Here is a 14,528-nt window from a genome sequence, read left to right as displayed (position 1 = left end):
ACCCCTCCTCGTACAGCCCCCCCCTCCCCTTTGCACCCCTCCTCGTACAGCCCCCCCCTCCCCTTTGCACCCCTCCTCGTACAGCCCCCCCCTCCCCTTTGCACCCCCCTCGCACAGCCCTTCTCCCCCTCGCACTGCACCCCCTTTGCAAAGCCCCTGTCCCCTGTGCACCCCCCTTGCACGGCCCCCCCCCCATAGCCCCCTCCCCTCGCCCCGCCCCCTCGCCCAGCCCACTCCCACGGCTCCCCCTCAAGCAGCCCCTTCGCCCGCCCCCCCCCCCCCCCACCTTGCCCAGCACAGCCCCCTACCCGCCCCCCCCCCCCCGCGGCGGCGCATGCCGCTCCCGCTCTCTCACCTCTCTCCTCCTCTTCCTCCCTCCCCCAGGCCAAAATCCTGCACATGATGGACGACAACAAGCAGCTGGCGCTGCGCATCGACGGGGCGCTGCAGGCGGCGGGCCAGGAGGTGACGGCGCTGCGGGCCGAGCTGGCCGCCACCGGCCGCCGCCTGGCCGAGCTGGGCAGCGACCCGGCCATGGAGCACGGCCCGCACAGCGCGCAAGGTGGGTGCCCCCGGCCGCGACAGCCCCCCCCCCCCCCTCGGTGGAGGTGACGGGGGGGTGTGTGTGGGGGGGGGGGGTGTTGGTGGTGTCATTCCGCGGGCGCCGCCTGGAAACCGCCTCCATTCATTGTTATTTTTCGTGGTTTATTTATTTGTGGTCTTCGGGGTGGCGAAGGGGGGCGGGGGGGGGGGGGTGTCGGTGCGTCCCGTCGGGACCCGGTTTCACCCGCGCCGGTTGCGGGTTCCCCCTTGGATTTTTAGCTGCCTCCTAATTCCCTGCTACTTCTTCGAGCTCTTTGGGCTCCAACACCCCCAGCCCAAGGAGGGACCCCCTCCCCTACACCCCCTCTCTACCCCCCCCCCCCATCCCCACCACGTTGCTGAACTCGCCCCTTCCCTGCCCCGGTGGCCCCGCACGCCGGCTCTCCCCGCGTCCCCGGCTCTCCCCGCCGGTTTCGTCACTCGCTCGGGAAGCAGCCATGTTACAGCCGCGATCCGGGCGCTCCGGCCCCGCCGCTCCCCGCGGGCTGGGCCGGTCCCGGCCCGGCGAGTCGCCCCTCTGGGTGCCGTGCGTGGCTGCCGGCAGCGGACCCCCGCAGCCCAGGCTGGGGCGAAGGGCTTGCCCGGCCCCTATGCGAGGCGTACAGCCCCCCTCCCTCCACCCTTAAACCCCTAAAAAAGTTGTCAGTGGGCCTCGGAGCGGGAGCAGCGGAGGCCGAGGGTGGAAAATGGGGTGGAGGGGGAGAGGGAAGCGATTGATGGTCTTGGCTTTGCGTTGAAGGGTGGCGAATGGGGTCCGAGTTGTTTCTGCAGCGCTCTTGAAGGGGGTCCGGCTCTCGCCTGGCTGAAATGCACTGTTTCCTGCTAATCAAAGTAGTGCTGCATCACGGTTACTTGAGAAACATTTAAATACAAATATATATATGTATTTACCAAATAATTACAGGCTTGTGTGACAATTCACCCTGGAGCAGCCTTGGTGTCAGAGCAAAACCAGTGCGAGCCCTCCCTTTTCCCGATAACGGAGCTGAATTTACACCTGTGTGATAAAAATGTCAGTAGACGTTATTTACTTGTTACTTATTTACTGTATCTCTCGGTATGGTGGTTAAGGCAGTTTTTTAACAGTTGCATTTTGGTGAAGCTGTAGCTTTTCGAAGGCAGCGTAGCGCTTGGTGGGCATCGCTGCTCCCGGCAGGCTGCTGTTGCGGCTGGTGTTTTGTTTGTGGCGTTAATGCAAATGCGTTTAGAGGGATTAATTTGTGTATTTGTTCCATCCAGCTTGTTGTATTTGGCTGGTTTGGTAGTGGGGGTGTGTGGTGTGTGAATTCCAGTTGTTAAACAAAGTTGATCCATTATCAGGTGGGTTTGCTGTGTGGCAGGAGCTGGATCCAGCAGAGCTTCCCGGTAGCGGTGGGTACGCAGGGAGCTGTTAGATGTGTGGTTAGGTATTTTCAGAACTGATATGCGTAGGTGCCTGTTGGTATAAGCTGAGCCGGACCCTGCTGTGTACTGCATCCAGGCTACTGAGGCGCTTTCTTGTACAAAAATCTGCTGAAAGGGCAGAAGAAGGATGCCTTCATCCTCCCCTGCCGGAGCGGGGGGATCAGGAATGCAGCTGGTGATACTCTGTAGAGGAGGACATCAGCGGGAGTGTGGAAATGCAGCCTTCCAGCTAGAGAAGCAGGTAAAATCCTTTGGCTGCTCGTGCCTGCTCCTATAGCCGTGGGTGTGCTCTGTGTTTCGTTTTGTTTCCTCTCCAGGACACTTTTGGAGATGCTTGTGTTTTTGCAGAGGGGCAGTGTCTTTGTTCCCCAAGCACGCCCTGGCAAGGGAGGGATGTGTGTGTGGTTCTCCAAGGGTCAGAGTTTCTCTTTTTGTCTTCCTCAGAGGTCTTCTAATCTGCCGAGTGATGGAAAAACTCCTCTTTGGGTTGGCATGCTGGAAAACCGTCGGTACGCTGTAATGGTGCCGAAGAAATGTGCTCTGTTCCCCAAAGTGTGCGAGTTTCTCCTTGCTGGCTGTAACTACCTGTGCTTTGGAGTTGTGGGGTCCCTGTGACTGGTGGCAAGGAGCGATCCTGTCTTTGGCTGGGTGCGAGAGCGGTGCTTTCGGCAGCTGCTGAAGTTGCTGGAGGGTTCACTCCATCTTCCCGGTGTTTAAGCTGGCGAATTTGGCTCAGTGTGCTGATGTCTAGGAGCGAGGACTCTTCCCCAGTGAGATGTGACTCCCCGGCCTTGTAGCTGTAGATGAGTTGTTTTCCTTCCCCACAAGTTTAAGAGGCTATTATTTAAAATGTGATATATCCAGCCATGTGCCACTGGTGTTGTAACAGAAGCCAATCAGTTAAGTGTAAAATTGCATCTGAAGTGCATCGTGTTTGTCGTGCTTATGGAGGAGAAGGGGGGGAGAGTACTTGGTCTGTGCAAAATCCAGTAACTAGATTCACTCTCTGTTTTCCCTCCTAAGTTTGGTACTATTGTTTATATACTGCCATAAATGCTCTCTTACATCACTCTGTGTTTGTATAGGCAGGCCCAAGATATCTGTAGTGAGCCTTATGCTTTTCCTCAAGGATTTTGAGACGACGTTCAGAAGGATGGGGTGAAAACAAGCCTCTCTGAATAGCTCTGCTGTCGTGTGTCTAAGTAGGAGGGTTGCCAAGCTGTTTGATTAACACAAATAAAGGCAGGCAGGAGGCTGGTGAGTTGGGTGGGCAGCCTCTTACCTGCAAGTGCAAATGTGGGATATACTGGTGGTGCTCAGGTGGCTGATGGGTGTGCGGTGGGGATCTGCTTTGGTCTGGGTGGAGAAGCACGTGGCAGAGTCGTCAGGTCCCTTTGCTTGTCGTGGGAAGGAGCTCGGTGATCTCATCGCTACGGGCAGGTGCTCCAGGTCAGTCCCAAGGCATGTGAAATGAGGTAAATGTGTGCCTCTGTGCTGTGCTCAGTCAGTAATTAATACTGAGTTTGTGAAATGTGTTATTTGTATAATTATGGTGTAGCTTGAGACAGCTGTAGGTAATAACTCTGCCCCTTTTGTGCACACTGAGACTTTTCTCTGTTATTATGTGCTGGTTTTGCAGCAGTGACGTATGCTTCAAGGGCCTGTTTTGTGTAATTTAAAACAAAACTGGTAGAATTCAGCAAAGAGGGGGAGCCGGAGTGGATGGTGGGTGTGTGTAGGTAGGTAGGAATGAAAGTTGTGTTTTGTTACAGTCCTTAGCGCGAGTGTTAATCATTCGAACCTCTCAGTCCTGACAGTCTCTTTTAAACGGCGAGTTTGCTGGAAGAAGTGTTTTGGCTGCAGCCTCCGTCTAAACCTGGATGCAGACCAGGGTGGAAATCAATACTTCATGTCCCCGGCGCTTAGCACAGCAATTACAGGCAGCTCTCAGTAACATCGCTGGAGCCGTGTGTCAGCACCCTCGTGTTTGAATTCTGGTTTGAATTAATACGGGTTGAATTAATGGCAAGCAAAAGGCGTGCCTGTGCCCTGTGGTCCGGGGCGGGATGCTGGTGACGAGGCGGGGGGTGCAGGTAGGCAGGCAGAGCATCGCAGCAAGCGCTGATGCAGCTTAGAGCTCAGGTGGGGGCACCTCTGGGCCTTGGGTCTTTGCTGAATCTACACTCATATTTTCAGCAGTTTGCGTAAAAGTATCTGTGGAGAAATCCAAAGTTTGGGTGCAAGGACTTGTTGTGCTGAATCAGGCAGGTGGTCCATTTAGCCTCATGTTTTTGCTTTAGTCTCCTCCCAGCATTAAATGGAAAACACCTTAATTAATTAAAGTTGATAATGTGCTTGGAGATGTAAAGCGCAATCAATAGCTAAGTGTTATTAATAATACCTTGCCCAGCACTTGGCTTGTCTCGCTTCCTATTTCACAAGGGTGGTCGCTGTATCCCAGCTTGCGTTGTGTGGAGCTGGGGTGCGATGGGGGGGCAGGTGATGTTGGCGTGGACACTGCCAAAATTCAGCTGGGAAGGGAACAGGAGCTGCACCCCGCTCCTGGAATAAAGGATTTCTGCTGCTTGCTGCGCGGTGATCTTGGGCATATGCAGCATAAGAAAGATTTCAGTTGTGTCTTGGTAGTTGGTGATGCCAAAGGGCCAGGAGGACCTTTATGCTCATGACAGCCTAAAATAGAGTTTTCTCTTTTTCTCTTTGATCTCTGTACACTTTCCTAGCTACAATGCAAAGACTTTGACTTTTGCCCAGGAGGCAATCAGTTACTTCTGCGCTGTTGCTATTTTGTGAGTAATCATCTCAGGCTGTTGAAAATGTACCATTTTCATCTTTTCAGAAATCTTCCCTGCTATTTGTTCTTCCAGAGCTTGAGAGCTGATATTGTGAAAGAACCTGGGGAATTTGAATACCTCAGTCCAGTTGTGTATTTGGAGCATTTTTGTACCACACTTATTGAAGGTCAAGGTCTTGCTGTACTATTACTCTTGCTAATAATTTCCTACTTTATTTACCTCTGTCCTGCATAGTTCATGGGGTGAGGGAGCAATTAGTTTTGTGCTCTGAAACAATTGCATGCACTGGGAAATAAGTTTATGCATAGCAATATTCACGTGGTGTTTATAGATGCAAGCGACGGGCTGCAGATAGCACTTCAGGTCCCCATTACATCTTAGTCTTTGAGGCTGTTAATTTAAAATATACTTTGTGGAGTTTTCCTATTCAAAAGCCTCATCTGGCATGGTTAGCATAATATTTAGATTATCATTCCTTTAAGGCCTGTCCAGGGGAGTTTTGGTGAAGCTCCTGAAAATGAGTAAGCTCAAGTAAACTCTGCAGTGGAAGGAGGACTTAATTCAGGGTTTCTGACTCCTTGGTTTGTATCACAACCATGAAGACGTTTGGTGTTAGACTTGCAGATGGGGAGAGGGAGGTATAAATGAGTCCTGGTCTTAAACTTGGGGAAGGTTAAGGGTGATTTTTGCCTGTTGGATTCAGGCACTCTCAATCACCGGTGGGGCTGGGCATCCTCCAAAAGGACAGCCCTTCCTCCCATTACTTGTTTGTGATGCAGAAAAATCTGCATCCTTAGTATGAAACTCCCTGAGCTGCCAAAAGAGGCTTTGCAGCTGGGGAGGTTTGTTGCCCAGCCTTTGAGGGCAAGTGTCTTGAGTGGTCCCTGCTCCTCTCCTTGCACCAAGCAGGGCCGTATATTGCTAATAAAATAGGCACTGAACTTCAGCGCTAGCACGATGTATAGCAAAGCTTCAGTCTCCAGCTTATTAAAATTCAATTCTCATAATTTCTTGTTGACAGGGAAGCGTGAGATAAGAGCTCTTGGTACTGACGCAGCAGCTTGCAGAACCGGTGTGCTCGTAGCACGGCGTGCGGAGCCAGGCTGCGGTTACGTCTGTATGTGAAACCCTGGGGAATCGGTCAACCAGAGGCCTTGTTTTTCAGGATATGTCCTCACCCACGGGATGCTGAAGGCTCAGGGAGTTGCTCCTCGCTGCTTTGCAATCTGTTCCTGCTTTCTCTTGCCGTGTAATTTTGCTTGAGTCTTTGATGCTTTCAGGTATTGAGATGGGTTTTGTGGAAGCAACAGGTCTGGAGACCTCAAGCTAGACAAATGCATGTTTTGATGTTTGGAGATGTGTACTGTGTTAGCAGGAGGTGGAATAGGCTTAGTTGTTTTTTTAAGGAAAAAGAAGTAGCAGGTCTGAGCTGTCTCACCAGAATGCAGATGCTGAACAACCACTTCTGAAAGCATTGGCTGAAGTCCTTTTCGCAGTCGCTTTGTTTGCAGGAGTTGCAAAGGGGAGCAAAAGCTTTTTCCAAGGTTTTCCTTGTGCACCCCTGGCCAAGGCAGGTAATTGGAGGCTTGGGGGTGCCAGGGTGTGGGTTTGGGGGTGCCTGCCCCGGGGCAAGAGGCTGAGGTTGAGTGATGGTGACAGGCTGTGAACCAAGGGGACCTAAGATAACAGAGGCTTTATAGGAGGACAATGTGCTGCTGGGTGAGAACAACTTTGCAGAGGTATTGATTATGATTGAGTGTGACACTGGCTGGAGGCAGCGGCACCCAGGGACATCCTGATACCCCAGTGCCCCTCTGCACGGCTTCAGTAATCTGATAAATTGCTTATTTCTCTAATCTTGTTAGTCCTCTCCTTCCTCAGATCCCTGCAAGGAGCTGTGGGGATGGGGACAGAGCTGGCTGTTCTCAGCTGCTGGCTGGACTCAGTGTAGGTGGCTTTTGGGGCAGGCTTCTGGTTTTTGGCTGTGCTTGAAGAAGTGATGTGTCTGTGTCCGAAAATTGCTAAAGAGCTTTGCTTTCGAGTGCAGAAGACGAGCTGCAGCAGAGACCTGGTTTTGCATGGGGCACCTGGTGAGAAATGGGCTTTTGTCATTAGGATTCTGACACCTGCGTGGTGCGAGAGCTGTGGTGGTGTGTTTGCTGTGAGTTTTGCTTTTCAGATGTGTGGTCAGTCACAGATTCTAACTACATGCAGCACCACGGCTGGAGTTTGTTTTTGGATCACTCGGATGATGGGAAAGGAGCAAAGATGCCAACAGAAAGAGCATGGGAGCTGTCGTGAAGGCATCGTGGCTCTCCTGCAGGCACCCAGTGTTTGGGAGGTCCTTGTCCTTGAAGAAGGAAAAGAGACTGAGTGATACTCTGCTGCGGCGTGGTCTGGGGCTGGGCTGCGTTCTGGTCTTGGAGAATCACCTGTGTCTCTTGTTGCTTCTGCCAACTTTTTTTCTGGGAGAAGCATCTCATGAGAGCATCCGTAAATCCGTTTCTTGCTCTTCTCGGTCCTTACAGAGTCATTCTGCCTCAGATCTTTTCATGCCACTTCTCCCTCTAAATTCAAATTTCACAGGTTTTACAGGCTGCATCTGGGAGCTGAACCTTCAGGGTTATCTGACGGGGAGTTGGCGTGTCGCAGCCTTTGCTGCTGCCATCCCCAGGGACGTGCTCCTCTCCCGTGTAATCTCTGCTTTATTGTCCCGCTTTGCTGGGTGGCATCTGGAGGAGAATCCCAAACCTCTCCATCACCTCCTCTCTTGTGAGAGTGTGTGTCCTCTCTCACCGGGGAGTTAAATCACCTTTCTGCAGAAAACAGCATGCACTGGGCGGGGGGGCGGGGAATAGTATTTGGTGTGAATACCTATGACATGGGGGTTGTAAAGAAAGCAAGTGAGCACAATGCCGTGCTGATGCCTGTCTTCAGGTTTTTCTCTTGATTCCTTTTTCAACAGCAATCAAACCTGGGGAGCTGACATTGCTGTGGAGAAGTAGTTTTTTGCAGAGAAGATGAAACGGAGCTTGTGCCTCTGCTCCAGCAGACTGAGGTTATCGGCAATGTTTGGGGTTTGTGAGAGCCACTCTAAGGCCCAAGTCTCTAGGTTCATTTGTCTTTTAAGTCTTGGGAAAACACAGGATTTGCAGAAGTGGACCTGTCTTTCTGATAGTAACAACCTGCACTAGCGGGCACGTTAACTTGCCAACCAAATCCCTTGGCCACCTTACGACTGGAGGGTTTTCCAATAACGAGTGCACGTGAGCACACACGCCGTTTAAGCACAGAGACGATGGTAGATGAGGGCTGGCAGTGTACATGCTTCTGCTCCAGCCCATTATTTTTCAGCAAACTGTCTGTCATCTTCCCTTGGAAATTAACTGAGGAAAATAGCGTGGGGCTTCTGTTGGCCTTGGCTGATGGGCTGGATGGGAAGCCTGGCCCTGGGTCTGTGCAATATTCATGCAGCAGGCTGTTTGCCCTGAGTAACAGCACAGTTTGGTGTTGTGTTCTTGTGTAGGTACGCACAAGAGCGTTGATACCCTTCAGAGGTATATGAAAGGTCTTTATAAGATTCTGCTTTTGGTACTTGGGCGGGTCTGAGCAGTCTCTTCCCTCCCATCATAAAGTGGTATTTTTCTCCAGGATATTTCTGATTCCTGTAAGATACTGTTGTGGGTTGAAATTTGCTGTAGGTGCACAAGCATGGGAAGGGTTTGCCTGTTTTCCAGGGAGATGTGCTGTGTTAGGAGTGAAAAGCAAACTGACTTGATTTGAGGAATAGATTTGAGGAACTTGCCTTTGATGCCTAGATTTAGATGGTCTAGACACTCTCTTAAGTTGCAGGAGGGGAAAAAGACCATCTTACAAGAAACCTAAAGGACTGCTGTAAAGATTTGAGTGGACTATACTGAGATTTTTCAGTAGGAAAATCTCCAATTGCAGCTGTGTTTGGAATTTTGAGTAGCAGCTGCCCTCTGATGTGAAAGCCAGGAGGGCACAGCATTTTTTGGCAGGGCCATCGCAGCCTGCTGCGTGGGGCTTGCGCACACGGTGCTGCTGGAGGAGACGTTGGGGGATCCGTTTTCAGCCCGGAGCTGTGCACATCTGCAGTGCTTCTCTGGAGTGACTTCTCGCTGAGGGTGTGAGGAAGAGCAGAGCTCAGCTTTGGGTTACTCGTTGGGGATGAGATGCTCCCTTGGAGCTGAACAATGTTGTTTTGTGATTTTTGTGTGGCAGCAGCACGTTCAGAAAACAAACTCCTCATCCTGCCATGGCAAAATATTCTCTGTGTGTGTGTGTTTGGCATTGTTTTTTCTAGTCTTAAATACACCCAATTATTTGTTTTTACGTTTGTCAATTATTGCATTATCTGCTTGGGCGAAACCTGTTGTTTTATCCACCTAGAGATTCTTAATGTTAATTCCTGGAACTTTTGTGTCCCCCGTAATGTGTCTGGAGTTTTTGAATGGCTTTGCCTAAATTTATCATTATTTCTTTCCTGCCAAAGTGATGGCTCAGGCAGGAGAGAGGGAGCCACTTCAGGTGGAGAAGCGGCGTGCTCCCCACCACATTTGCATTAGATAATTGAATCTGGAAAGATTGTTGTTGTCATCCTTGAGAACAGAGCTCATTTTAAAGCCACGCAAGGTTTTGTTCAAATGAGCTTCAGTTTCCTGTGTGATCTCTCTTCATGGTGCAGAGTTGTCCAAAACTGACAGTTTGGGGTGAGAGGGCTGATTAACGGAGTTCCTAAATGCCCATGAAAAGCAGGGGGAGTTGATGGGACTGAAGCTGTGCAGCTCCTGTGAGAAAAGCCATCAAAATAAAAAGCTCATAGCATCATGAGTCAGAGAAACCATAGAAAGGCCACCTATGTAGTGAAAAAGCTGTATTTAATGCTGTGAAGGCGTATCTTGGAGTAGCATGTTGTAATACAAGCAAAAATGCTGCAGGCTTTATTAGTTACCAGGTACTTGGGCAGTTGCGGCGTGTCAGCTTCAGGGTGGATTCCTGTGAGGCCGTGGAGTCCTGATGCTTTTGTACATGGATGCTTTTGGTCAGTTGTTGGAGCTGCTGGGAGAGGCGATGGTGGGGATGAGCCTGGGAACGGAGGGCAGATGAGCGGCTATCCACCGGCCGGTCCCAAGCATCTCCTCCTGGTGATGTCCCCTCCCAGTGCCCAGCGCTGTCTGCCCCAGTATAGGAGCTGCTGAATGGGTCATCCTCAGAGGGAGAGAAAGGGGTTAATGGGGCATGCTGGAACAGGGGTAATGAGCTGCCACCTTGCCTGTCTTCTCATACCCATGTCATTGTGTGGCTTTGGTCCAGCTCTGGGGCTTTTGCTCCCAGAAGTTGTTGGCAAGCTGCTGAAGTTTTGCTGGAGTTGCGTAGAGGTCTGCAGTGGCCATTGTCCCCAGGGCAAGGCGTGCAGCCCCCCGGGCAGGTCACCGGCAGCTGCTGAGGTTGCTCCCAGTGCAGCACTGAGTACAATTTATTGTGGCTTTCAGGCAGAGCCAAGCTTCAAAAAGCACTTTGCATTTTTGCCACCTTTGCAGAGAACCTTTTTATGTGCCTTTCCTCCTTGGACACACATCATTTCCAGCATGTTTGGGTAAATGATCTAATTTAACACATCTTCTACACCCTGCTTATTGCTGTGCTTTTGGAGTGCGTTCGTTGGGGACCAGTTTGATTTTGGGTGTAATGCCTCTGATGGACACCTTCGCTCTGCAGCGGCAGAACGTCTTTGATGCAGCATTATATGTATGGCAAGATTAATGGAAAGCACTTTACTAAATAGATTTGAATACCTTGTAGGTTCCTTAAAGAATCTTTCTTTTTCATTTAAATGGAGCCATATTATCTCGGGCTGAGGTTTATTTGATGCAGTTGTGGTTTGTGGACGGTAGTGCTCTCTGTGCTGCCGGGGTTGGATTGCTGCGCACCAGAGCATCTGTAGCTCCTGGAGGCAGCCTGATGCTGAATCTGGATATATGCTTGTGATTATTTTATACTTGTTTTACTTGGGGGGGGGGGGGGGGGAAGCATGCATAAAAAAAAGCCAGGCGAGCTCTGCCTGTTAATTCGTCTGACAATAATGTGATGACCACCCTGCAGGATTAAAAACCCATATGCAGATAACGCGTGAACTCCACTTGTTGGCAGCATTCAGTGATCCAAATAATACCAAATGAGCAGAGCTGGTTGGTGTGCCAGTGACAGCCTGTTGATAGCCTGATGTCAGCACGCACACCTTTGACCTCGTCATGAAGTTCGGTCAAACCTGCTTTGCATGGTCACATTTTCCAGTGGATGTGGATATTGCACAGGGAGAAATCGGTTAAGCCCTCGTTGGTGAGAGACCCTTCGTAGCTGGCCTTGGGAGCAGTATTTGGGTGTAGATCTGCAGGGCTGCAGCCTATTTCAGGGCCTTGATTAAATGTGCAGATTTGCCTGGTTCTTGCACACATGGGATTCGGTGGTGCTGCTGTGGTTCGTTTCCCTTAATTTCAAAGGGTCGTTTCCACCCCTTGGTGTCCTCCCTATGCCAGGAGATCGTTACCAGCTCTTTGAGAATGTGGGTGACCCAATCCGGTTCTTGGCCACAGCACGAGCCTAGCCTGTGGGGCTGAAAGGTCTGGCGAGGTATTTTGGCACCCGTGTGGTTGCAGGGGCCTGCCCCTTGGTCAGGACGTGCATAAGGGGCTTTGGCTGTTGGGTTGGTAGCTATCTGCTGCAGGAACACATGCCCAGCGTCATCTCAGCCTGGGTGCTTGAACTCACCCAAATACCTTAAAAAATGCCAGTGTTGGATCCTCCAGCGTATTCTGAGCTGGCAGCAGCTGAGCTTTTGGGTTCTTTTGGAGAAGAAAAATTATCTTAGCCTTGAAGACTTGCTGTGATTTGTGCTGGTTCCTTTTAGTTGCAGCTGTACATAAAGACTCCAAATTGGGGAATATTTTGCTTAACTGCAGTTTTTGTGAGGTAGCTCTCATTTGCTGAATTGCTTTTGGCCATTACTGCCGATGCAACTACAAGCTTATTTTGCAGCAATGTTTTGCGTCTTTCCTGGACTTGAATCAGCAAATGAGCGTTGACGTCTTGGTGACAATTTGGTGAGGAGAAGGGAAATGGAAGAATTGGAGTGATGCTCTGAAGATAATTTGGTTTGTGCTTTTTTTATATCAATGGTCAAAGACACTTATCAAACCAAGCATCTTGAGTAAGAAGGGCGGGTTGGGTATTGCTTGCTACAAGTGGATGGTGTGAATGGATGTAGTGGTGGAGATAACCAGTAGGAAATTATTAAACATGCTTTAGTTCCTCTGGGGTGTGTTTTCAGGGTATCTTGAATTTCTTTAAGTGTGTGTACGCAGTTCAGAGGGTAATGCCATTAATTAGACCAACAAGAAAGACTAATAAAAAAGTATAACCCTCTCTAGTATACCAGGTTTATCCCTAATTAGCAGAGCTACTCTGATCTCATCGTAAATCTGTGTATATGTTATTAGGAGAGCAGTATTGATAATTAACATGGCCAAAAAGTTTTCATCGTTTGTTCTGTTGAAAATGAGTAAAAAATGATAAGGAAAATAAACCAGCACAGAACTTTGAATGAATATAGGATCACAGCATAACATTTGTCCTTTATTCCAGTCTATTAGGGAACAAGGGTGGGGAGAGGAGACGCAGGGTACCACAGATGCTACAGCTGAAACTTGAATTAAATGGAGGAGGATGTCAGCTGCCTGCCTGTAACTCATCCCCTTGTCCCATGGCTTTTGCAGGCACCCCACAGTGCTGGGCCAGGGCCCTTTTCAACACGTATGCTGTGCTGAGAAGCCCATTTCTGCCTCCGTGTGCCTGCACGGCTCCTGTTAATGTCAGGGGGAGGTAGGGGAGCCGGTCCAGAACACGGCAGATCCCATAGATTCTAACACAAGTGCTATGCAAAACACCATATGTTATCAGTGCACTCATGCTGGAGCTGGCTAAATACTGTTCTGGGTCACATACAGCCAAATCTTTCCAAATTTTAGCCAAAACTTTGCCAGGTAAAGCAGCAGAGTGCGCGCTCGTGTGCTGCTGCAGGCATCTTCATTTTGTAATGACAGAGGAGGGGCGTGCAGGAGTCATGTTATTCACAGGCGAGTTGTTCTGGGTGTTATTAGAAATATTGTCACGATGAGGTGCTGGTCAGGCGCTGAACTCCGTAACCATGAGTACAGTGTCTGTCTGTGTGACAAGTGCCGTCGCCAACAAAGAATCCTAATGTGGAGCCCGTGCGTTACCCTGCCGGGCTGGGATCTGCGCTCGGCAGTTTCCTTCCTGCCTGTTTATTCAGGCAAGCACGAACTTGCTGTGTTAGTTATTTCACCTCTTATAAATGACGGCTAGCAGGGAAGATTAGCTACTTTCTGATGAACTCAATGTACTTAAATTTTAAAAATTATATATATATTTTTTTAATTTTTATGGTGGAGAACAGCAGCACAACAGGAGATTTTTGCTGTGGCTCATACCTGTGCTGGAATTTTGTCTCTGCTGCTCTTCAGCATTTCCTTTAAGCTTATTTGCATGAGGTTGAACTGCTAAGCAAATGTTCCCCGTGTTTTAACCTGTTGCATAGCTACACGGTGCCTTTCTTCATTAGCCTGCTATGGAAATGAAGGCAGGTAACTGGAGCTCCCGTGGTGCCGATGTGCTCACAAACAGACAAAAAGCAGCGAGGTCCTTATCTTCGATAAACGAGGGCACAAAAGCCCTGGCGCGGACCCACATCTCCTACTTATTTGGAGATTAAAAGCTCTTGAGGCTTTGGTTTGTTGTGAAAGTTAATTGCGAAGCACTTGAACCTTGGCAGGGCTCCCACGCCGAGACTCGTCACGCCCGAGCTGAGCCCTCTGACAGGTACGGGTCTTGTCCAGGCTGGTCGCTGGGGCTCCCTGCGCAGTCACAGGGGAGGGACCGGTACCTCCAGAGGGCATTTCTCCCCAGATATTTTACACATCCCAGGAGGAGCTGAATGGTCCTTGGGAGATGCCGGTCTCTCTCCACCGATGGTAGCGGGAGCCAGGGCGGCAAGCGAGATGATCCCACCCATAACGTTAATCTCTCCCGCTGGCTGCATCACCGCTGAGGCACCGCTTCAGCTTAATTAAGGGTTGTGTTTGGTAAAAGCTGTTGTGCTTGCATCGAATTACGTCTGGAGGTGCCTGCAAGCAGAGTTGTTTCCTCAAGGGTGTTCCCAGCACTGTTCATTGCTCAACATGTCTGCATGACCTACTCGGGAAGGCATCTCTTCTGTCAAGTCTTGGTGTCCCAGAGCATCCACTGAGACCTTTTGGGGTCATGACCTGCATCCAGGACCCTTAAGTTTTTGGATTGATCTTCCAGGTCCTTCAGGAGAAGGTATTAAGGAGGTGCCAGTGCTGTCAGGTGAACAAACCTCAAAGGCCCTGCCTCTTCTCTTCGTGCTTTGCCTTGCCCCTTTCATTAGCATTTAAATAGGCTCACCATAAGAGCTTTCTGCATTGCTGGTGCTCTGAGAGATGGGAAGTTCTCTGCAGCCAGGCTGCTCAGCATAAACCTGAAAGAAAAGCAGAAATAAAAGCCAAGCCACATGATTGCACAGGGACAAGGTTTGATTGGGTTTTTTTGGTGGTGGGTTTGTTTTGTTTTTAAAGATGCTTTCTGATA

The 14,528-nt window shown here is 50.1% G+C and overlaps 1 protein-coding gene across 1 annotated transcript in view; it reads left to right on the top strand.

The window, feature by feature from the left end:
• Positions 1-14,528, top strand: part of KAZN (kazrin, periplakin interacting protein) — a 222,066-nt gene that overhangs the window by 132,991 nt on the left and 74,547 nt on the right. Inside the window, exon 3 of the mRNA XM_086476148.1 lies at positions 385-562. Coding sequence (XP_086332274.1) covers positions 385-562 — 178 coding nt within the window. The remainder of the gene's footprint in view (positions 1-384; positions 563-14,528) is intronic.

The sequence above is a fragment of the Leptosomus discolor genome, chromosome 20 (genome assembly GCF_034619465.1).
Source record: "Leptosomus discolor isolate bLepDis1 chromosome 20, bLepDis1.hap2, whole genome shotgun sequence".
In the NCBI taxonomy this organism is placed as follows: domain Eukaryota; kingdom Metazoa; phylum Chordata; class Aves; order Leptosomiformes; family Leptosomidae; genus Leptosomus; species Leptosomus discolor.
Note: the sequence above shows the minus strand (reverse complement) of the source record. Positions and strands in the feature narration are given on the sequence as shown.